General features: G+C 40.2%; 1 protein-coding gene across 18 annotated transcripts in view; it reads left to right on the top strand.

The window, feature by feature from the left end:
- The window catches only part of BAZ2B (bromodomain adjacent to zinc finger domain 2B), a 190,725-nt gene that overhangs the window by 103,723 nt on the left and 62,948 nt on the right, over positions 1–24,054 (top strand). For 14 of the 18 annotated variants that reach the window (XM_060280111.1, XM_060280099.1, XM_060280120.1 and 11 more), the window contains 6 exons: positions 6,468–6,629; positions 12,908–13,096; positions 18,245–18,406; positions 19,045–19,238; positions 20,501–20,719; positions 22,203–22,598. In XM_060280111.1, coding sequence (XP_060136094.1) covers positions 6,470–6,629; positions 12,908–13,096; positions 18,245–18,406; positions 19,045–19,238; positions 20,501–20,719; positions 22,203–22,598 — 1,320 coding nt within the window. In that variant the 5' untranslated portion in view covers positions 6,468–6,469. The other 4 variants (XM_060280101.1, XM_060280108.1, XM_060280105.1 and 1 more) reach the window with 2 other exon arrangements.

Raw genomic sequence — 24,054 nt, 5'->3', positions numbered from 1 at the left:
CACCCATAGTTTTTAAGTTAGTCCTAAGCCTGCAAATAAAATTTTGTAAAATTTTGTAACTCTGGATCGCTTCAACCCTCTTCACTATTGGATCCTGTTGGGTTCAGGGGCTCAAGGATCACACCCCAATTCACCATGGACCCACAAAATGTCAGTTTGCATGTGGATTAGGAAGTGCAACCCAGTTTGCAGAGGGAGATTTTTCTGCCACATGAGAGCAACAGTGTCTACTTAAAAAATAGGGGGGATATAGCATCTTATCTTATCTCAGCAAACCTGAGATCCTCCATGTTCCTTGCTCACATGTATGGAAAGGGTGATGAGGTTCTGGAGCAGGCTTCCTCAATCTCGGCCCTCCAGATATTTTTGATACTACAATTCCCATCATCCCTGACTACTGGTCCTGCTAGCTAGGGATCATGGGAGTTGTAGGCCAAAAACATCTGGAGGGCCGAGGTTGAGGAAGCCTGTTCTGGGCCTTATCACCCATTGTGTCATGACTTTTGGGACTTTAAATGCCAACAACTGCTGTAGAATCATAGAATGTGGCACCTAGCAACAAATGTCAGAGCAGCATAGCAGCCCTACATTTGTGAGAATAAATATCCTCCACAGTTCTTTGGCAAACTTGAAATATCTGTTTTAGTAAAACTTCATTAAACATTTTCCTGTAGATTTTATGTACTTCATTTCCCATTATGCCAATTATGAAGACACTGTGTCAAGGAATAAAATTAATTACCTGTAATTCTTGTTCTCAGAAGACAGCAGCATGAGCCTGAGAGTCAGGGTCTATTGTGCAAGGGTAGAGATGTGTTGTGACATTTAGCTCAGATTTCTCCAGAGGTTTCGCCTTTCTAATCATCCTGCCTCCCCCCGCCCCCAATTCTTCTAGTGCTGAAAAAAAATTCATTGTTGCATCACGATTCACAATCATGGACACGGGCATGATATAAAAGTACTGCTAATGCTTGATCCAACCCGTCTTTGCGTAACTAGCTTTAGTAAAATCTCACAGAGCAGAAGGACTGGTTCCTAATTTTGGCACTACTGAATGTGCTTGCCTGGAGGATGAGCGGGGGCGGGAAGAGGAGTATGAGGCAGGCAAAACAGAAACCTGATGCGACAACATATATGCTAACAATTGGAAATGGTGATGAATTAGGATTCTTTATTTAAAAGGCACATTTTAAAACTAAATTGTCAATCTTTCTCAGATACCTTTTGTGATATGGAAAAGAATACAGAGGCCGCTGGAAGACATAGCTATGATTACTCAAGTCTGTACACAAACTGGAGTATAAGACAAGTCTGTGAATCTGAACCACCTTACAATATGTTTATAGCAATCTCATACCTTTAGTCACCCAAAATGTGAATAGCCAAGGACACCATTTGAGAGGTGTATGTGTATGTGTGTATGGAAAACCTTTTGAGGACCACATGCAAAGGATACAAAGCAATTTGGGGCACATATTCATATTGATCACTTCAGTTACCCTAAGCACATACAGAGGGAGAATATGCTAACATGCTGCAGACCATTTGTCAATGTAGATAAATGGGAACAGTTCTCTCCAGTGGCCAACATATTCCAGCCAATAATGTTGTTGTTGTTGTTGTTGTTGTTGTTGTTGTTGTTGTTGTTGTTGTTGTTGTTTATACTTCACCTCTTTCCCTGATGGCACTCAAGGCGACTTACAGATAAAAATAGGAGCTACTAAAAACAGAACAGTTTTTCGAAACAATTAAAACAATTTAAAAGTCATACATTGAGAACATCAAAACTACATACATGATAGAAATTGGGATGAAGCCAGTTCTGTGAGATACACTTCACAATACAGAGTAAGCCAACACTTTCTAGTATGCTTGACACGAGAAAGTAAAAACGGTGATGTTGGAACTTAATGCAGTCGTCTTGCTCTAGAATATGCAGTTTTTAATTTGATTGGAATGCTGGTTTTATGAAATACATCATTTATTTATTGGTTTGCTTGAGTGCGTTTCAGTTAGCCTTTGAAATATTCATATGGCAGTTAGAATACTTTGGGTAGCTGTTTTGAAAGCTGCACACAGTTCATTCTTTTTAGTTCAGCTGGGGTCCAGTGTCCCTTGAAAACACTTCCCCCATCACTAAGTGAGCTGAAGAGAAACTTCCATCCATGCCCAGAGCATAGAAGATGGAACTTGGAAGCAGAGGGAGAGGAAGGGAAGTCCTTATATTACCGTGTTTCTCATATTATAAGACATGTCTTATATTTATTTTTTCCTCAAAAAAACACACTATGGCTTATTTTCAAGGGATGTCTTATTTTTTTCCTCCTCCTCCTGCCGCAGCCGGCATTGCTGCTGCGCCTATCACTATGTCTTATTTTCGGGGTATGGCTTATATTCCTTGAATGCTTAAAAATCCTGCTATGGCTTATTTTATGGGTATGTCTTAAAATATGAGAAACAGGGTATGTAAAGCGTGTTTTAGCTTTAACAAGGTTATTTAATTGTACACAGGCCTATGTGCCAGTGCCATCCATTGGCAGAAGAACAAAAATGTAATAAGCACTTGTTGCTTTTCATACAGAGAGCCCATCCATATATTGATACTTTTTTTTATTCTCTCTCGTGAACCTTTGGGGTTGCAGTCTAATTATTGCTGATCCTCACTAATGACTCTTTCAGGGATTATCTCTTACAATGTCAGCCATCTGCTACAGTGTAGAGTAATGAACTAACTGGGTACAATTAAGGTTTAGTCTTAAGTTAAAAACAAAATTCTGATGTCTCTCGGAACACACTTGGATAAAGCATCAGTGTCATGTCAGTATTATAGTTACATTGATCAACATTTACTTTGACATGTTTCCTTTGATGTCTTAGTTTTGATGTCTGTTTTGGATTTTGTTTTGCAGCTGTGGATTTGATGTCAATATTTGTGATTTTAATGGGGATGGTTTTATGTATTTTATTATTGTTTTTCTGTTTTGGATTGTAAACTGCCTTTAGTTTTTCTGAAAATTAGCAGGGGTATTAAAAAGAAAAATAAACAACCACATTTATAATTCAACTATATAAAGAACAGGATGTTTTTTTCTCTGTTGATTTCTCCCCCTCTATATAAATGTTAGCCTTAACATTTCCCAGTGTCCATCCCATTACCTCCCATTTCCCCTCTGAAGAAAGGAAAAAAATAATTTCTTCCAAATCTGTTGCATGCTAAAATACTAATACTACAGTTGCTCATAATATTCTAAGCTTCTTGCATTTTTGAGACATTTTATAAAATATCATGTCACAAATTATATTGGGTGAAAATATTGCAAGTGGTTTTATTGTCTAGGTTGCAGCATTATGGTTATACTGATGTGCACTGATAGGAGTGTTGGAAGTGTTGCGGTGGGAAGGTAAACAGTGTTTCTCTCCGCTCTGGCACTCTTCACAGTCCTCCGTGCGCCAGTAGTGGTTTAGTCATGCTGGCCACACAACCCGGAAAGCTGTCTGTGGATAAACGGCAGCTCCCTTGACCTGAAAGCGAGATGAGCGCCGCAACCCCATAGTCGCCTTTGACTGGACTTAACCGTCCAGGGGTCCTTTACCTTTACCCTTTACCTGTGCTCATTAGGCTTGAAACTCTTGTGCAGATCCTATTTTTTGTAATAGAGAGTTAACCCCATTTACTTCGTATGATTTAATGCTGGCTTGCTCCTGTCAGACATTAAGCTGAATGTAACCAGAATTCTTTTCACAGTTAAAACACTGTTTTATTTTTAATTTCTCTTTCAGCTAAAAAAAAGCAACATATTGCTTGAAGTAATATTCCTTCCAGGTTATTTATGTGTATATATTTGTGTGAACTTTTGGTATTTTTCTGGTGATTGGTTTTACTCATTGCCACCTGTGCTTCAGTTCAGTCCATCCGACAGAGTCTTCAGGCATTATGATGATGAATTAAGTAAACATCTAAGAGGGGTAGTGAGCACGAATGTGTTAGATCTGCCCTGCCACTCTTCTGTCATGGAGGCTTTCCATGGTTTTCCATAGTTCTAAGGCACATGTGGATCCATAAGACAATGGTAACGGCGATGATGAGAGTTGAACAAGCACACACTCCCCCCCCCCCAGTCTGTTTACTTAATCATAATGTGTGAAGTGGGCTACTGTGTATATCAAAGGTCAGTCGACTATATAATTTTATACAGAATATTTTTAGACGATTGAATAATTAGCAAGTTGCCAACATGGAACAGAAAAAGTGGCGGCACAATTTCTGAAGCATTCTTATTTTATTAAACAGTAAGGAAGTGCTAATATATTCAGCAGAATCACAGGCCTACGTTCTAAGTATTGTAAATAAATCCATCAAAGCAGCACTCCAGTGATTTCTGCAGATATGTCTTTAGTAGAAACTTTAAAATGTTGAGCACTGCTGATACTATAAATGCATGGTTTTTCTCAAGCACATTTGTATAACATTAGCCTTTCCCCTTCTGCAGCGAAATAATAATTTGCATAGGAAATGTGCGTTTTGAAGTATGTTCAAGTCCTTTTGTTTTTCTATATAAATGTGGGCTTCCTCCAGCACGCATAGCAATCTTATTGCTGTTGATAGGATCACTTATCCCAGAATGAGAGAGGCATTTGAGAGCCCCTGATCTTGCAAGGGTTGTTAAGTCTTCCCTGTCCCCTGGTAGCAGATTGTAGTACAAACAGTAGTGCCATGATCCATTGTAATATGTGGGGAGATCCCAGATTCACTTTTGTAAACAAGTCACATGTAGACATGAATTCTGTTTACCTGTTTGTGTCAAATGGACCCTCTCAGAGAAGCATAAACCATTTTTAATGTAGTGTGCCATGTATAATTGTACCAGTATAATTGTATGAAGTTTTTGCTTTTTAATCTATCATCACAGAAATAGGGGGCTAGTTGAGACCGATTTCTATGAGATTATGGACTCTGTTCAAAAACCCCACAAGATTTATTCAAGGTCACAGGCAGCATAGCGAAACAAGCCAATGTTCATCATCATAGAGGAAACTATAATAAAAATAAGATGTTGCACTCTGTCATCAAATACAAGAGAATTTATCCTCTCTTTCCTGATAGGCCTTATTTATAGATTTAAAATACAGTCGTACCTTGGATCCCGAATGCCTTGGTACTCGGATGTTTTGGCTCCCGAACGCCGCAAACCTGGAAGTGAGTGTTCCGGTTTGCGAACATTCTTTGGAACCCGAACATCCGACGGGACTCCCGCGGCTTCCAATTGGCTGCAGGAGCTTCCTGCAGCCAATCAAAAGCTGCACTTTGGTTTCCCAAACGTTTTGGAAGTCGTACGGATTTCCAGAACAGATTCCGTTCAACTTCTAAGGTACGACTGCAATGATAAGTAACCAGAGCCATACTTGCAACTGGAACTTCTAGAAAATGGATAATTTCCATCATTTTTGCATCTGCACAGTGTTGCTTTAAAGGGCCCTTACGCATGTAATTCTCAGTGCCCAAACTCACCACTGTTACCCTTATTTGCTAAATTTCCTTCTCCCTCTGGGCTTGCCACCCAGAAAGATGAGGCAAGTGGAGTCTGCTGCCTCTTCTCTCTGCTGTCACAGAGAGACTAGGTGATCAGGCAGCAGCAGTAAGCAGCAGTAGCAGCAGCAGGGCCAGAAGCCTCTAGGGTTCATCAATGGGGCCCCTGATGTGGACGTTAGCAGCTGCCCAGCAGTGCCAACCTCAAGTGCCAGTCTTGCATTTGCAGCAGCCTATTACATGTGTGGTGCTTTTAATTTATGAACATGTCTCTTACAGACAGCACTTTTGATCACTTGTAGACATATTATCAGGTGAAATAGAATCTGTGTTCAGGATGGGCAGATTTGTCAGTTTCAGTTTTATCTTGGTTTCTCATTTTTTCCAAAGACCACATTTTGACATCTGTTTGCATTTTCTTTTTTAAAAAAGTCCTCGTGAAAATTTATTAGTATTTTAATGCAAATATTTCCTAATATGCACATTTTAGTGGATTTTTTGCCTAATTTTTGTACGTTCCTTAATCTAATATATGCATTTTTATGCAAACTTAACTACAGTACAGTATTTGTTTTTTGTGTGTGTATTACTTGGCCAGAGAACTGCATCACAAAATTCAGAGAAGTGTGATTTCGAAGGATGGCTGTGTTTTCTTTCTCATATGCTTTCAGAATGTGTGAATTACCTCAATGTGTCTTTAAACATTAAGTGGGTTTAGTTTTCTCCCATCCCTATTCTGTGTAACAAGTTTTTATACTTCGTAAACTGCTCAGGAGATTATTTCAGTGTCAAGTGGTATGTAAATTAAATGTCCAGAATTGGCCTCCACAGTCACACTGTTAAGACCATGTTCATGGAAGACAATCTTACTCAGCTACGAGTGATCGCCAAAGGAGAAAAGAAGACGAAATTAAATAATAATGTGTCCTTTTTATTATAGATATGGAGTCTGGAGAGCGGTTAACATCAACAGCAGCATCAGCTTCCTCTACTACAGCGACATCGTCTCCCGCATCTTCATCCTCTTCTGTTGTTTCAGCAGTTTCCAAAGGTAGCCTTTCCTCTGGAGCTGCCTCACTTAGCTCCACAATCAACACCTGTGGTGAATATGCCTTCCCGATTCCTTTTTTACAATGTGGTTTGCTTGGGTCAATGTTCTCCTAAAAGATTATTTCAGGACTTTTGCATGTTTGGAAACTGAATAAATGCTAAAAGAACAATGGAACTTTTGCTTGATGAGATGAGAAGAGCTTACAAAAAAAGAGAGAGAGAGGAAGTGCTGTATATTTGCCACAAGGAGTAACATAAGGTAAACTGATATGGTTTCCTGTCTAATGCTGTACACGCAAAGACTACACCTGGATGTAGAACCCTTGTGGTGCAATGGATGTTTGGCAGAGGGAGGGCTGGCAGGGATGTGACCCTGGGGGTCAGCCACATACCCCCGTTCCACACTGTTCTTAATCACTTGGATTGAACACCTGAATAGGGCTGCAATCCACCTGTGATGAGTAAATTTTAATTTTGTGTTTAATTGCTGATTAATTGCATGACACAGTGCGCAAGACCAGTGTTACATAGAATGTTCTCAGAGGTATGGTTAGGTCTCTGAACAACAGCAAAACATTAGCACACCAGTGCTTCATTGCTGGGATCCCGCAGTAACACTTACGCAATTGCTGTTCACTCTGCATGGTTCAATAAAATCTAGTAAATGCTAAATTTATGAGATACTCCAATATGAAAACAATTGCATCCTTACCTTTCTTTTCAACCCCCAGTCTAATTGCTCATGTGACCTCTGAGACGCACATGATAATTCGTTAGTTTACCAATCTCAGTGTGTGCAAAGTGCAGAAGGAAAACATCTACTTATATAATTCACCATTTATCTTTTACAGTATTAGCAGTTATTGTTTTACGTGATATAAAGTCACAAACACCTTCATCTCAGCTTGCAATTAGAGAGGCTCAGGTTTCCTCCAGTTCAATATAATTATTTTCTTTTCAGTAATCAATAGTCTATTAAGCAGGCTTGTAATAAACTTCATTAATTCTGCCACACAAATCCCAAGGCAGAGACTGAGCCCAGGCTGGAACCTAGGGTGTTGTGCCAGAGAGATTGTATTACAGATAATAAGTTATTTGTGGGTACTTTGAAATCAGCTATAACTGTATAGTGCAATTTTGGAAAAAAATACTTTTTCAAATGGGTGTAATTTGAGCGCAGTAATTATGTTACACATACATTTTCTGTTGTATTTTTAAATCATTACCATTTTGATTCAGGAGCCAGTTACTCAAGAGTAGTCTTTGAGTATTCCCATACAGTACACATCAGTGGCACTTCCCTGACGGCTGTTTCAAAGGTTATGCTATAAGTAATTACTGGGGATATGCTTGTAAGACCCTCCTACAAATGGAACAAAGGGTTAAGAAATGTATTATGACATAAACCTTCATACAGTACAGTCCATTTCATCAGAGAGGTGTTACCCTGAATTACAGGTTGGCATATACACAGCCTCTAAATGTGTAAACATAATGACTTCTAAAATGAGCACGTGAGTTCAGATCCCTGTACTAAAAACAAAAGGAGGGAGAGATTCATCATGGGTGAAGGAGGGAAATTGGAGAAGGTTCACATAGTGCCAAACCATAGTTTGGCATTACGTTTGAACAAGTCCCTATGTGGAAATAGGGTTCAGAGCATTAGTTAGACAATGAAATCTGTTGGTTGGATGAACTTTCAGACCTTACATCAAGGTTCTGAGCATATTTAGTTGGAACTGCTTGGGTGTTTGGTACCTGGGGCTACATAATCTGTGAATGGGCTTCCTTGGTTGCATCCAGCTAGCCCTGTCCTCCAGGTTCCAATGCATGTGATGGCAAGTCTCCCTTGACTGATGCACAATCAGCTATCAGTCTGCATGCCTTTGTGATTGGCCAGTGTTTGTGTCCTCATGGAAGGAGCCCTCCACATATACATCTGTACTGGCTGGGGCATAGCACATTGTCATGTAGGGGGGGAAGGGCTAGCAGGTCCTTTCTTGGAAGACCCTTCATGCTTTGGATAGCTACCCGCAGGAGCAGAATGCATGAACTTTAACTTAAGACGACTTTAAATGCAAGCGACTTACTACCTTAGTACACAGCTATATTTACAATCATGTTGTAAACACAAATCCAATAATCAGCCAAATTCAATCACTTATATTAAGACTATTGCTCTCATAGAACTCGCTCCCACAGGAGGCAGTGACTACCAGCTTGGAAGGCTTTGATAGAGGATTAAGCAAATTCATGGAGGACCAGGCTATCAGCTTTGGCTAGGCACAATGGCTGTGTTCTACCTCCACTGTCAGAGGCATTACACTCCAAATACCAGTTGCTGGGAATCGTAGATGGGCAGAGTATTGTTGTATTCATGCCCTGCTTGTAAGCTTCCCAAAGGCATCTTGTTGGCCACTGAGAACTGGTTGCTGGACTAGATGGGCCTGATTCATCTAACTCTTCCTATGTTCTCATCTAGACCCCAGCTCTGAATTTGTACATGTTATTTTATGGATGACGTTTGAAAAGTGAGGTGCACATATTTCCTTCAATATATGTTTGGACTTAATATAATACATATACCTAGGCTTTCTACAACCAGAGCACACATTTTACCCTTTATTGTATTAGTACATGCATTTTGATGTAAGTCTTTTTCATGCTTACCCCTCTTTTTTATTTATAGTTTTTAAATATTGATACCCAACTACTACAAACATTAATTAAAATAGATGTTTATTTGATCTGCAGTCACTCCTGATGATTAGGCTTTATTCTCAATTCTTTTTTTAAAAGCACAGAAGGCATATTTGCCACTACTGTGAATTTTATGCTTCTAATATTGAGAGGCATGTTACAACAAGCTCTTCAAAGATCAGTGATTTTAGAGAAAGCAATAGTCATGGTTTTTGGGTGCTATTTCTATGTTCAAATCAGATAATGAGAGGACTCATAGGAATGAAGCTTTCACTCCCATAAACTAAAAGGTAACCTCAGTAAAAGGTATCACTTTCTCTCCTTTATGTGGTTATGAGAATTGTCTTCCGGAGCCTTTGGGAAAAAGAATGCCTGCATATCTCCAGTATCTTAAATGTGCAGATACTGGGGTGCAGTGGGATGGGGGGATGGAATCTAGATGATCAAATTTGTGCCTTTCTTGCTTTGCAAAGGATTTTGTTCACCAATGTTTTATGTTTAAGGCATTAGTTAAGTATTTATCCCTTTTAGTTCTTTTGAAAAGGCTTATTATAGTGCAGCACAAAATTCATTAATATTAATAAAGGCATTTGGCTTTATCGTTCCTTGTTACTAAGACACCAGCATTGTCGAAATGGATGCTGGCCTTTTGGGTAATACTTTCAATCATTTATCTATGTACTGGCTAGTAGAATTGCAAAAGCTTTGCTGAAAAATATTCAACCTATTATAATGTAAGTCAAGAGTCTTAAGCAATGTAGTTTTGTATTAAATTTCATTATGCAAAACATGCATGCAGAAAGCTGGCACCTTTAAACGGGAACGAAAACTAAAACCGAAAAATGAAAGGAAATACAAATATTCATCTCCAGCCAGAATATTAATGTATCAGGAAACAAAAAGATAATGAGTCGGAGGAAAGGAGAGAATTGGTATAATTCACCATGCTGTCATACGACTTGCTTTGAGGACAAGCCAGAAGCACATTTCTTTTTGAACATATTTCTTATGTTTTCTTAAAACACATATTTTAAAATTAATATATTTGGTTCTTGCTTGCATATCCCGGGAAAAATGTTTTCAAGAGCCTGATTGTAATGTTTTCATGTTACAGAGTGTTATTTTTATGAGTCTTTGCAAGTGTAGCAAAATTGTGCTCCATATTCTGACTTGGCTCATCCTAAAATTACTGTTTGAATTTAAAATGATTTCAGTGCTTGTTTGCACGATCACTTTGATGCATTTGCCTCTTCATGTACAGTAGTTCAAATTTGGATTTATAAATTTGGTTCTGTTAAGCATAAGGCTAAAGTGTCTGCATAATGAGTTCACCCTGGAGCAGTTAGAGCTAGCTTACCAACAGACCTGCTGGGCTTACACTGAATACAAGGTCAGTCCACATAGCTGTGGCACCAGGGCTCAGATCTCCAACAGAGGGGAATGACCAAGTGGCTTAGGAGAAAAAGCTCAGAGGTCTGCCACTGTTGCTTCCCATCATCTGCTGCCTGAGAAAATTGTTGTACTCAGTCTAATGGTAATGGACAAAATATGTCTGGAAATTACTGTTGGTGCCCCTCGATGTTGAGAGCGCTTGGTGTTCAACACAAAATGTACAATAAAATATAAGCATGTTTAACTCGCACCATATTCTGTCATAGTAGAGCTCTGATACACATGGACACTGACCCTGGGAAGCCTGGTTTAAATTGATTTATTGTTGCAATTATCTTTACTTTAGCAAATTTTGGGTTTTTAGTGATCCAGCATAGAAAGAAGCTAGCGTCAGACCACAGTTCACAGAAGTGTTGGTTTGAAGTGCCATTGTGACCGGAGACTTCTCTGCATTTTGAGTTAGCCCAGATTAATGACTTGCCCTATAGAGGCAGCCAACACCAATTATAAGTGGCCTCTTTGTGGCTGTTTGCACTTACTTCCCTTAATTCATGTGCAAATACGCTTTCCTTGCATCGCTTCTGAGGTTTGCAATGTGCAACTGCTGTTTTACTGCTCTTCCTGTGTCACTTAAGTAATGCCAGAAGTTCTAGGCCACTTAGGTGGAGCTCACAACATGACTTCTGTCAGTCTAGCACTTCTCTTCTTGGAAAATGGGACAACACTAGTGTTTCTTCTGATAACTGCAGTGTTTCCCCTGTCTTTACCACGCATGGGCAATTAAAACAAAAGAGTAAAGGATGTTTGGAAGTAAATGGATTTGTTCTATGCACAAATGTTCTGAAGATGCAAATAGTACCACCTAGTGATCAGTTTTAAACATCGCAAGAATTATCCCCCAGCATAATAGAAACAGCAGCTGAAAAGTGGGGAGAGGAAAGCATATTCACTTGAGAGTAGGGATGGATGAACCTGGCAGTTCAGTTTCTTCTTTTTTCGGTCTTAAATTCAGTACTCCTAATAGACACATTATTGTACGCAGTTTTGACTATTATACATATTTTTCAAGCAATATTCCCCAATACAATAGATTTTCAATGTTATTTTCACTAAAATATGACTTTTAATTGGATAACTGCTTCGCAAAATAGAAGTACAAATTTTGAAGGAAAGCTGTGTACTGTATTGGTTTGCCTACCGTATTAGTTTGAGAAGTGTGAATTATGTAATTTCTCATTAAAATGCAAACAAAAATAGAATCGCTTTTCATATCTACTATCTATCAAGTGACCTCTTCCTCGTTGACCTCTTCCTCATATCCTCTGAGATATGTTGGGTGAGAGATATTGATAGACCCAAGGTGACCCAATGAGCTTTGAGGCAGAATGGGATTGGAATTCAAGTCTTCCTGGTCCAAGTCTGGCACTCAATAATCTAAGAAGAATCCTGCTGAATTAGACCAAAGTTCCATCCCGTCTACCACCCTTTCCCACACAGTAACCAACCAGATGCCTATGGGAATCCCATAAGCAGGACATGAGGGCAACAGCCCTCTTCTGCTGCTAGTTCCCCAGCAACTGACATGCAGAATCAGTATTGAAAAAGGAATGTAATATTTTGTGCATCGACATTAAATTGCATTAATTCTGCTTTAAACACAATAGATGTTTTGGATGTATGAGCAAAAATAGTGGCTCTAACAATACATTGCTTTGCCATTTGCTCCAGGTTTATTTTCTGCTCAGGAGAAGATGCCAATATTTGGATTGTCCCACTGAAGTCAAATAAAATATTTGTATGTTAGTTAATGGGAGAAGAAAGCTCCTCTTTGTGCATTTTCTAACTATAGAAAGATCTAGCACTTAATCCTTCGCAGATACGCGAAAAGAATATGGCACTTTAAGCATGTCAAAATTATTATGATCCCTTTAGTAGGAAGGCAACTTGAGTTTTATTTTGTACTCGGATCAGGTCAGATAATAAATATTTGAAAAAAAAATCCATGAAAGCTTCTCTCTTTTGAGAAGAGGAAAACAATTAATATGATGGGTAGTAGTTTTACTCGAAGTTGGGCCATAGGAATTTGTGAACACGACTAAGTTAAGACCATTCATTTCAGTGGACCTGGTCTGAGTGAAACTTAGTTGAATAGCACCTGATATATTTGCAAAAGCATCACAAGAGCAGAATGTGTGTGTCTTTGTAGTGTGTTTTCATGTGTTGCATTTCCCCCTTCAGGACATTTATTCAGAACAGCTGGGGATCAACCGTGTAACCTGTCCACAGTGTCGAGTGCCTTCCCAATGGTCAGCCACCCAGTCTTTGGTCTACATACAGCCAGCTCAGGGCATACAGAATTTGGTGGCTTGGGGACACTTGGTACACCCACAGCCTTAGCAGCACATCCCCAACTAGCACCTTTTCCAGGTAAGCACTCATTACAAGAAATACTAATTGGAAGGTGAAACTGTGAAGGTTCCTAACCTAAGTAGGTGCAAATTTTATATATTCCATTACTAAGGGTGGAATAGCAGCCCAATAATATTTTTTGTAAAAAACACAATTTTAAAAACCCAGGTTTTCAGTCTTAATAAAGGCAGCTTGGATGAACATAAGCAGAACTGAAAATGCCTGATCAGGAGCCAAATGGTCAAAATCAATTCAAGTGTTCCAAAGTAATAAGAAAATTCGGGCTTGGCACAATATTTGGAAACTAGGCTCCATTCATCTCAGCTTTCAAGCGTTTACTTTCAAGTAACCATGTTTATAGAATTATACACTCTTGATAGCTTTAAATTAGCTATCTTCAGCATGGCCATGTTTGTTTGTTTTTATATTACGGATTATTATTAGAGCCTGAGAATACAATTTTTAAAAATAAAGGCAAGTCTCTAGCTCTCATGATTTCAGGAATAGGCTTGAAAATATGGTGCCAGAAAGACCGGGGGGGGGGGGAGAGACAACAATAAAAAGGTGGTTATTATTGTACTTCAGAGGCCTCAGAGTGCAATATTTTTTTCAAGCACCGAATCATAATTATTGAGTGGTTGTTTTAGCATCACAATTTTGGGGTTTTTAAAAAAGGAAAATAAATAACGTTTTTGGTAGAATAGGTGCATGCTGGCAGAAACTGAAGCTAGATTTCTGTCATGCTTACGAAAACAATATGAAAACTACAGTAAAATATGCAAATTAGGTATGGCTTTCCTTTTATGATAGTTGGCTCTCATAGATTATGCCAAAGACAGATACAATGAATAGAACTGCAGTCCTTTGCACACTTGGCAGTCATCCTTACTTGGGAGTAAACTCCATTGAACTCAGTGTCTTACAGGTAAACATGAATAAGGATGGTCCCACTTATATTTATGATGGAAAATTTAGGATGCGCATACTGTTGTAAAATAATGCATTCCTCATTTGTTAGAAATCTTTCCCCACAGTTAAGATAGCATATACGGTAGTTTTGTTATTTATTTGGACATAAGTGTAGTTGTGGCTTGAATATGCCATGAATGATGAAAACGTATTTTTACAGTTCTTTTTAGCGCAGTAGATGTTCCTGTGACATTGACCCCCCCCACCCCACCCCCAGTTATGTCAGATGTCCGATGTCCCAATTTTGTCTATAAAAGGTTTTGCTCTTGGATTGTGTCATATTTGCTCTTCCTGTTTCAGAGAGTTAATCAGAAGTCCTGTCTTCCACTAAGAGATGAGAAATCCTTTTCCATTCTAGAAAATAACTGATTATACTTCAGTAGCATATGTATTTTAGGGTGCTCTAAGGAATTGGACCTTTCATAATTTGCTATAGAGCAACAGGCCTTACCCTGTGGTTACCAGATTTTTTTCAATGAATCTGGGGACACTCCCCCCCTTTTTTTTCTTTTTTCTTTTTTTGAAGCTGAGTAGCAACAGGGAGTCAGTAGTAGGGATGGTGAGGCAAAAGACCCTGGGCCCAAGCACACATGCATATTGTATAAAGGTGCAAAGCCCTTCTTCCGCACCCTGTGAACATAAATGCACAGAGTTTTTTTAAATAACTGGGCAATGGCCACCAAGCCGTGACTCCCGAGCCTCCCCCAGTCAGTCAAAACAAAGGGGGAAGGGGGCAGGAGATCTGTACCACCAGACGTCCCCGGTTCTCCTTCAGCAGTGGCAGTGGCAGCAGCCTGGAGCCAACCGAGTAGCGTGGTTGGCTCTGGCTGGCTTCAGGAGCTGCTCGTTGCCTGCTGCCATGGCGCCCACCATTTTTCCTCCCCGGAAGTCCCCATATGATGTGTTGTGCACAAGACACATCATATGGGGACTTCCAGTGAAGAAAAATGGTGGGCGTCACGGCAGCCAGCCAGAGCCAACTGCGTTACCAGGCTGGCTCCAGGCTGCTGAGGCTGCCGCTGCCACGTTTTCTGGGGACAGATTTGCAAATCTGGGGACTGTCCCCGGGAACCGGGGACGGCTGGTAACCCTACCTTACCTGAAAGACTTTTTGAATGTTTTGGCTAGCCACAGGCCACCCTATCTATATAGATTTTCTTTTCATTCATAAGGTATAGTTCCATTGATCAATGAATACAATTTGTAGGTAGATAATGTTGGTCAGTAAGGCTGCAGTCCTGTACCACTTTACTTAGGAGGGAGTCCTTTCTAACTCAATAGAACTTCCTTCTGAGTAGACATGTAGGATTGCACTGTAATGGATATGGATGAAGATTGGTTTAGGTTGCATGCATTCAGGTTGGTACAATGTCATCTCAGACACATCCCAGACATGGTGGCACGTCTGTTATCTTTCATGACTACTGGCATGCCATAGCTCCTTATGGACCTATGATGCTCACATACAGTTCCCACATGAGCACTAGGAATACCATTGCTGTTATTCTGGTACCAACAAAACTCCAAATACAGCTGCAGTTTGTTAAGGGTGCTGAAAATTGTAGCTCTGTGAGGGGCAAACTACAGTTTTAAATGTATGGTGTGGGTATGACTATAATCTTAAAGGTATCTCTATGATGAAAGTGAGCAGGGGTGGTGGTGGTGGGAAAATCCTTACACAAGTAGGAAGTTCTGCCTACACAAGGAGTTGTTGCTCACTGGTCTCTTGCCCATTTTTACTTTGCTCATTTTCCTAAACAATGCTATCTGTTACTTTCTTGCCACTTAGTTATTTCCTCTTTTGTTGTGTTTGTGTCATTTGTGTCAAGTAATCCATGTTGCAATTTTCTGCGTAATATATGTCCTAGGCTGATGTCTAACATTGTTCAAGCAGACGTCTGCTCACTCAAGACTTCCCCTTCCCCGTCTTCCCCCTAGAAGCCCCCTGTGCTCCCCAGATCTCTGGACACTCACCCAGCCCCATAAAGCAGATTTGGGATGTTGCAGGGAGGGAGAGTTCCTGCTGGTATAGATAGTAACCAGTGAATGCCACTCCTACTTCTAGAGGACCACCCAGAGAACAAACCAACATCAGAGAACCACTCTCTGTTTGAAAGAGTTCTCTATTAGAAGAGTGGTCCAATCAAGAACCCTAAAAAGGGTGAGCAAGGACTTTGAAGTTGCTCATCGGTAAGTCCTGCCCAACAGGACACTCACTGACAGGTCACCTGATCACAGTCTCCCCACTATGGTGTGATGCATTGCTGTTTTATATTTAAATTTGAGTAATTCTATACATAAATTACAGCACGGGTGGCATTGTGGGTTAAACCACTGAGCCGAGGGCTTGCCGATCAGAAGGTTGGCAGTTCGAATCCCCGCGACGGGGTGAGCTCCTGTTGCTTGGTCTCTGCTGTATGCCAGCTCCCTCGGCCAGCAAAGCGAGATGAGCGCCGCAACCCCATAGTCATCCACGACTGGACCTAATGGTCAGGGGTCCCTTTACCTTTACCTCATAAATATAAATTAGTGCGTGCAGATTTTATGCAAATTGGGTTTTTTTTAACCCTCCTCTTTGGCAATTCATAAGTGGCCACCATAACATAATAGTCCTGACATTATATTACCTACCATCAACTTTCCCCACTTTTTTCTTATCTTCCTTTCAGGCTGAGTGATATGTAGTCTGAAACCTGCTATCAAAAACATTGCTATAAATTAGGTGCAAATTAATTCCATTAACTTGCCTAGAATTGGTGGATTGCAGCTTCGCTTCAGCATAATGATGGCAGACTGCTTGTTGTTGGCACAATTTCTGTCTTCATTCACTGAGGAACTTGATTTATGAAGCTTAGAATGCCCTCCTGCAGAGCACTGGGAGCAAGGGAGATTTTAGAGCTTGATTACATAAAGATTTTGAATGGCATCACCTCCAAGCTTGCCTGCTTTCCTTTTAAAGTTTGTCTTTTTTATATATTAAAAAAAGCATAATTGCACATAGGAATCTTTGCAAGACCAATTTCCAAGATGAGAACATCTTGTCATCTGCTCCTCAAACTTGTCTGTGTAGATTGTTCCCTACTGGGTGTTTTCTAGCTTTCTGCCCATTTTATATTTTTAATCATGGTAGGTAATAGAGATACTGTATTTCCCTTAGAAGCCTGTTTCAAAATCTATGCTCTATTTGGGCTAATGAGCAGCACTGGAAAGAACTTTTAAAAGATAAATAACTTAGATTGTATATTTAAAAATATTTTCATCTTTTTAACTAGCTTAGGGTGCAATCATTTACACACTACCCTGGGAGTAAGTCCCACTGAACTCAATAGGGTTTACTTCTGAGTAGACATGTATCAAATTGTGTTGCATAGCAAAAGCTGCTAACATCACTCTAGAAAAATAAATGTTTGCAAGTCCCAGGCAGCCCTAAAGGGAAATCTCTATTAATCAGGGTTTTTTTCACAGCTAGATCTCATTTATCAGGAAAGGGATTGCCATTATTATTATTATTATTATTATTATTATTATTATTATTATTATTATTTTGCACATCACAGATATTTTGAAACTTGTGTCAGTTTGATTTGACTCCTATGTTATAGGGAGCACATTCCTGTAGATTTTATATTGTCCTCCTCCTTCTATATCACGAAAAATTAACCAGCGTTCTATTCTGCTGAAGCTTTTGTAAAAAGATTTTTAAACATTTTAAAATATACTAGTGTGCATTACTGATGACTTGGTGGTTGCTGTCAAAAAACCACATCCCTATAGTATGTCATGTTTAAAATGTAGTTCTGGTTTTACAGGCAAGGTTCAAGACTTTGCTAACCAGAAACCAGAACAAGTGGATAAAAAGGTGGTATACAAATTTATTTAACAACAACAACAATTTCTGCATAAGCCTTGTACCAGCAAATTAGGAAGAATGCTAAAAAGAACAGATTGTCTGGAGAAGCCCACGAGCTGTATTATCAGTTGCTTATTGCATTTAATTCAAAGTTGATAGATGTGCATTGACTCTGTTTATTAAAAAAAAGGTAACAATAGAAAATGATAACACCTGAGCATTTTAAAGGCAGGACTTCCGGTTACTATTAATGTCCAGCAGCAGATCTGCTCAGGAACTGTGTATGGAACTGTCCAAAGGGAAACCCTCAAATAACTCACTTCGTTTTCTTTGCTCTGGTTGTACAGAATGGTGGCGAAATGCAGACATGCACTCGCGTACTGGCACAACTTTCTTCCCATCCCTTATTGGAATATCACCTTTGTTTGCTCCTCCGGCTCCAAATCATGATTCCACTTCATTCCATTCGAGGACTGCCGGAAAAAGTATCCGAGGCAGTTTGGAGAAAGGTAAGCCGTGAAATGTAAAATGTAAGTTAGGGTAACCTCAGAAACAACAATGTAAATAAGATGTGCCACAGCTGACCCTCTCTCCCTGCGGAGCTTATATTCCTGATACACCCGGATCATATGTGTGTGTTGCAGAGAAGGCTGCTCCACTTCCGGGAGGGGCGGTGTTGCGGGTAGGCCCAGTTGGCCGGCGGGCGTGGTTTACCCCTTTTAAGCAGCCGCGCGGCCGGGGGATCTCCCTTCTTGTTCCAGCTTCAGTTAATGAAATATTGCAGTGTAGATCTTCAAGAGGAGCCACCAAGTGCTCCTGCTCTCTTATTCTTAACCTTTTTTATATCTCTGCAGCCTGCGTGTTACATGCAATTAGCAAGCGCAGAGGAGAAGTAAAAGGTTTCCATTTTCCTTTTTGTAGGATGGGGCTAGTCTTCTCTCCTGGCAAAATTGCTGCTATTGCTGTTGACGTTACTTGATCATTTCCATTTAACGAGTTTTGATGTTTTAAAACATGTCCAGAATAAGCATGTTGTGTTATTTTACTTAACAGTGTTCAAACATGTATGTAAAAAACCCTGTTCGAATCTTAACTTTGATATTATGTTTGCTGAAGTTCAATTTTCTTTTAAAATTTCTTTTTCAAGGTGTTAATGGATCAGTAAATGGCAACAGTACCATTTCAGTATCGGGCAGCAACACGTCTGTATTATCTACCACCACTGCAAGTTCTGCCGGACAAGCAAAGGTTATAACCGTAGTGGGGGGAAGTCGCAAATGTAACCAAGAGCAAAATAAAAACCAGATTCTGGATGCAAGAGCTGACAAGATTAAAGATAAGGTATTCACAGTGATTAATCTTAATTTAAGTCTCATTCACTTTAGTCTAGCAAGGAGAAAACCAGGACCCTTTCTGAACTGGAAACTGGGTACACAGCCAGTGTTAAGGGAGACAGGTATGCACACAGCCCTGTGAAGCTTGATGGATGTGTCTGCTGATAATTTGGGGGTCACTAGTTGCATGCAACACTTTTAATGTATAGAGTTAGAAGAACCGGATCAGGCTTGAAGAGAACGTATCAATAAAGATCGAACACTTTGGACATTTCAGGTGATTGCACATAGTTCCAGGTTGAATGGAAGCCTTTTTGTGTACAACTGTATGTGCAAAGGCCCCCTACTTTCAGGAGGGGGTAATAAGTGCACATGGCATGAAGGTGAGGCTCTTCAGCACAGCCCTTCTTCTGCATTGGATGAGTAAAATACCTGAATAGGACTATTGGCACACAGGACTGATAATGTAATACAGTAATTCTCCCAGGATGATGGCAGATCACATGGGCTATGGCTCACCTGTTGTCTGAAGGCAGGAAATGCACCCAAAGTTGAATGAAGTAGGTGTGGCTTGGTCCTCCTCAATCCCACTTGGAGTAAAATGCCCAAATAGTGCTATTGGCACATAGGACCACTGTTGGGTGCTGATTAGGTAGTAGTGATGTGACAAAGGCTGCAATCCTATGCACACTTTTTGGAGAGTAGTTTACATTGAACTTAATGGGTCTTCATCACCCAACTAAACAAGAACAGCTAGACTGAATGTTAAATTCAGGTGTCCAATAATTTAATCAGCTGATAGGTACTAAATTTCTGTATGGTCCAAAACAATGGTTGTGTTGGCATTGCAGTGCAGGTAGAAACACATGCCCTCTACCACACCTTGCAGTACAAAACGGGCACAACACTGGATGAAGTTTGTTCAAATGTGTGTCTACATCCAATATCTGTATAGGGCTTCTGATCTAGCAGCAGAACCTGTGCGTGGAAGCCTCCTCCATATGCCCAGTTCTCTGTGCAGTAGCACACATCAGAACAACAACAATGCCTAGTAATAGTGTTAGTTCATATTTGACAGGGCAGCTATGTAGACATCGAAATAGATGTTCATAGTGCATTTTAGAACTGGACACTAATATGCTTCCCTCCTTTGTTTTTTTAAAGAAAAGTAATAAACGAATGAAATTGATTACGATGCCATCGGTAAAAGCTGGTGATTCATGTGATTAAAACATTATTTAATGCACAGCCTTTTATCTTTCTTCTTAGAAATCTAGAAAGAAAGCAGTAGATAGTTCCAGCAACAGTGAAAGTGATTCTGGCTCCTCTTCAGACACTTCCAGCGAAGGCATTAGTAGCAGTGACTCAGATGATTTGGATGAAGATGAAGAGGAGGAAGAGGAGGAAGAGGAAGATCAAAGTGCTGAAGAAAGCGAAGAGGATGACTCTGATTCAGAGAGTGAAGCACAGCAGAAAAATAAGAACAAGGTGTGGTAATGTTAAGAACTGCCTTATGCTACTGAACAGTCCTTTTTTTTTTAAACAGGCCAGTCTCTATATGGTTGACTGAGGAACTGGTTGGTGCAGAACCTATTTTGGCAGCAGTTAAAGTTGCTGTTGTTTTGTCATGCAGGCATGGCAAAACCCGTCAGATTTTCTCAGAATTTTTGAAACATAATATGTATTAGTTGAACTGGTTCACTGGCTGGAGTCTTTAAAAGAAAAGGGTGAGGTAGCTACTAACTAAAGTGACAGTAGCCCTGTTGTGCTTCGCCAAGCCAGTCAGAATATTCCGGCACTGCAATTGTATTGTAAGAGAAAAACACCACAAAGCAAGTCTAAAAAGAGAAACACAGGAAACATTGGACTACCAGGTGTTGGCAATGGCATCCTCTCTGTGCTTTAAACTAAGTGGACGTATGTGTAAAAGCTAGGTATGGTATTTCCTACAGAATAAACAGCTGGTTTAGAGGCAACCACAGTTATTTTCCCTCTTAAAAAGAAGTCTGTGGTTTTTTTTTTAAATCGTTCCTCAGCTGAAACAAGCCATCCTAACCGTGGCTGTTAATGATTTACTAAAGAAGTTAAAAGGTGTAAGATAGAACTAAGGCACCAGAGATTACCTGCCCGGTAATCTATGAAGCAGCAGCTAACCCCAGTGCCGTTTTATTTTATTGTAAACTGGGAAAATATAAAGTAGACATCAGGCAAATGAATTGATCTGTGTCGCAAAGGTTGAGATGTCTTCTTGAGTGTTGCCATGGCTACTGGATTCTGTTTACAGCTGCTCTTTTCCTCACATAGCAGTTAACACTGTCCAGTAACCAGTAACCAGAATGCAAACCCCAGGGTTCCGTTAGGTTGATAGTGTAGCATACATTCAAAAGTAACTGAATTTTCAAAGCTCTCTTTCCCAGCCGAACCTTAGCTTCACATAGTGAAAGGACCTTACAGGAAATAAGCTGAAGAAGATATATTGTAAGGTTATTTTAAGTTTATTACGCCCTAAAGAAGTTGTATGTCTGTGTGTGTGTGCATGTGTGTGTGCGCTTTGTGGATGTTTGTTTGTTCTAAGTATGCCAGTGGCAGTCTACAACATGTTTGTATTGTATATTTGGGGGACTGATTTAGCAAGCTTATGGACTAGATCAGGCACCCCCAAACTGCGGCCCTCCAGATGTTTTGGCCTACAACTCCCATGATCCCTAGCTAAGAGGACCAGTAGTCAGGGATGATGGGAATTGTTGTCCAAAACATCTGGAGGGCCGAAGTTTGGGGATGCCTGGACTAGATCTTCAGTGTTAAAAGTGTGTGTGTGTGTGTGTGTGTGTGTGCGCGCACACACACACACACACACACACACATAAATATTTATTTTCTATTTCAGTATGTTTCCAGTACCTCACTTTTCTGCATATTGTACCCAATGCAGCTAAGGAGAAATCAAGATACACGCTTTCTCTATTTGTAGGTGCTAATGCATAGCGGACCAGACATGAAAGCCGATGGACAAAAATCCCAGGAAAAGCCCCAGGAAAAGAGAATACACCAGCCAATACCTCTTGTGTCTGATAGCCAGACTCACCCGTCATTCCAGTCCCAGCAGAAGCAGCCTCAGGTTTTGTCACAGCAGCTTCCCTTTATTTTCCAAAGCTCTCAGGCAAAGGAGGAATCTGTGAACAAACACACAAGCGTAATACAGTCTACGGGATTGGTGCCCAATGTGAACCCTTTGTCTTTGGTAAATCAAGCCAAAAAGGAAACTTTCTTAAAACTTATAGTTCCTTCTCCTGATCTACTCAAGGCAGGGAATAAAAATACCTCTGAAGAACCTAGCCCATTGACCATTGATGTAAGATCAAACCGGGTGAGAATATATTAGTTTTCTTTGTACTTTTCTGTACTCTGTGTAAGGGTTCATATTCCATTAATATCATTATTGTTGTTGTGTTGTTGTTTTTTATTTAAAAAAATTTATATTGGAATCCATGAAAATCTAAGGTGATCTTTTAGTTGCACATAGTGGAAGGTTTAACACTATTGCTTTTTAAAACTGTTCACTATAAAGAGTTTAAGGTTTACAGTGCAATCCTTTACTCAGCAGTAAAACGCCATTGAATTCAATACTCCCAGGTAAGTGTGTTCAGGAATGCAACCTTAATGGTATAACATTAGAATTTTAAAACAATATTTTGGAAATTATGTTACGTTCATCTGCAATACCTGCTTCTCAGAATCAGTAGCTGAAAATTCTTCCTGTAGATAGTAAGAATGCAGTCTAGAAATGTCAGCCACTGTGATGCAGTGGTTAGAGTGCTCAGCTGAGTCCAAGGAAGCCCAGGTTCAAATCCCTTTTCAGCCATGGAGCTTACAGGGTGACCTAGGGCAAGTTACCATTTCACCTGTAACCTACCTCACAGGGTTGTTGAGAGTACAAAATGAGCCGAGTGACGATGACCACATACCCTGCCTTGAGCTCTTTAGAGAACAGGGAGAATGTAAATGCAAGAAATATCCTGACACGTGATTTAGAGTATTTCCCAGAGCTGATACTGTTGCTCCAGTGGTGGAGGAACTTGCTTGCCCCTTTCTCCTCCACCATGCAGGTAATATATAGTGGGAACTTACTGCTTGCTCCACATGAATGCCCAATCACACACAGGCCAAGCTTATATCATCTCCTTACCTCCTTTGGAGCAATCACATTCATCCTGGATTTCTACTTCCATCAGATTTTCAGGTGGAGTGCTTGGTCTCCACTAGATCAGCCTTCTCCAACCTGGTGTCCTCCAAATGTTTTGGACTATGCTTGCCATCACCTCCTGCCAGTATGGCAAATAGCCCAAACATCTGAAGGCCGTGAGGTTGGGAAGGTTGCACTGTGACTTAGACAGGAGCTGAATTCACATTTAATGAACCTTGAAGACAGCCTACAGTTGTGTGTTGGTGCATGCAGCCCAATCACTTAAAATTTGCTATCTCCTCTGATTAGCTTATTGTGATATCAAAATCCAGGATCGTGGCTTGTTTTTCCCTAAGAAGCCAGGCTTGCTTGCCAGACTTAGACCAAGGGTTTTTGTTGGCTTACAAGTCCTGGATTAATAGAGCTAATCACTTTGCCCAATGGCAAAGCCAGCTCTGATAGGCGGCCCTAGTCAGGAAGCAGAGTCTCAAGAGCTCCTTCAGACTTTACAAGGAAGTAGGAGATGAACTTACACTTTCTCCATACTTGTCCAAAGGTGTGTGTGTGTGTGCGTGCTCGTCTACCATTACAGAGAGAGATTGAACGTCTCTCTCTTTAAATGAGACTCACAAGCAAGGCA

This window comes from Zootoca vivipara, chromosome 1, assembly GCF_963506605.1.
Source record: "Zootoca vivipara chromosome 1, rZooViv1.1, whole genome shotgun sequence".
In the NCBI taxonomy this organism is placed as follows: domain Eukaryota; kingdom Metazoa; phylum Chordata; class Lepidosauria; order Squamata; family Lacertidae; genus Zootoca; species Zootoca vivipara.
The sequence above is the reverse complement of the archived record's forward strand: the minus strand, read 5'-3'. Positions and strand labels throughout refer to the sequence as shown.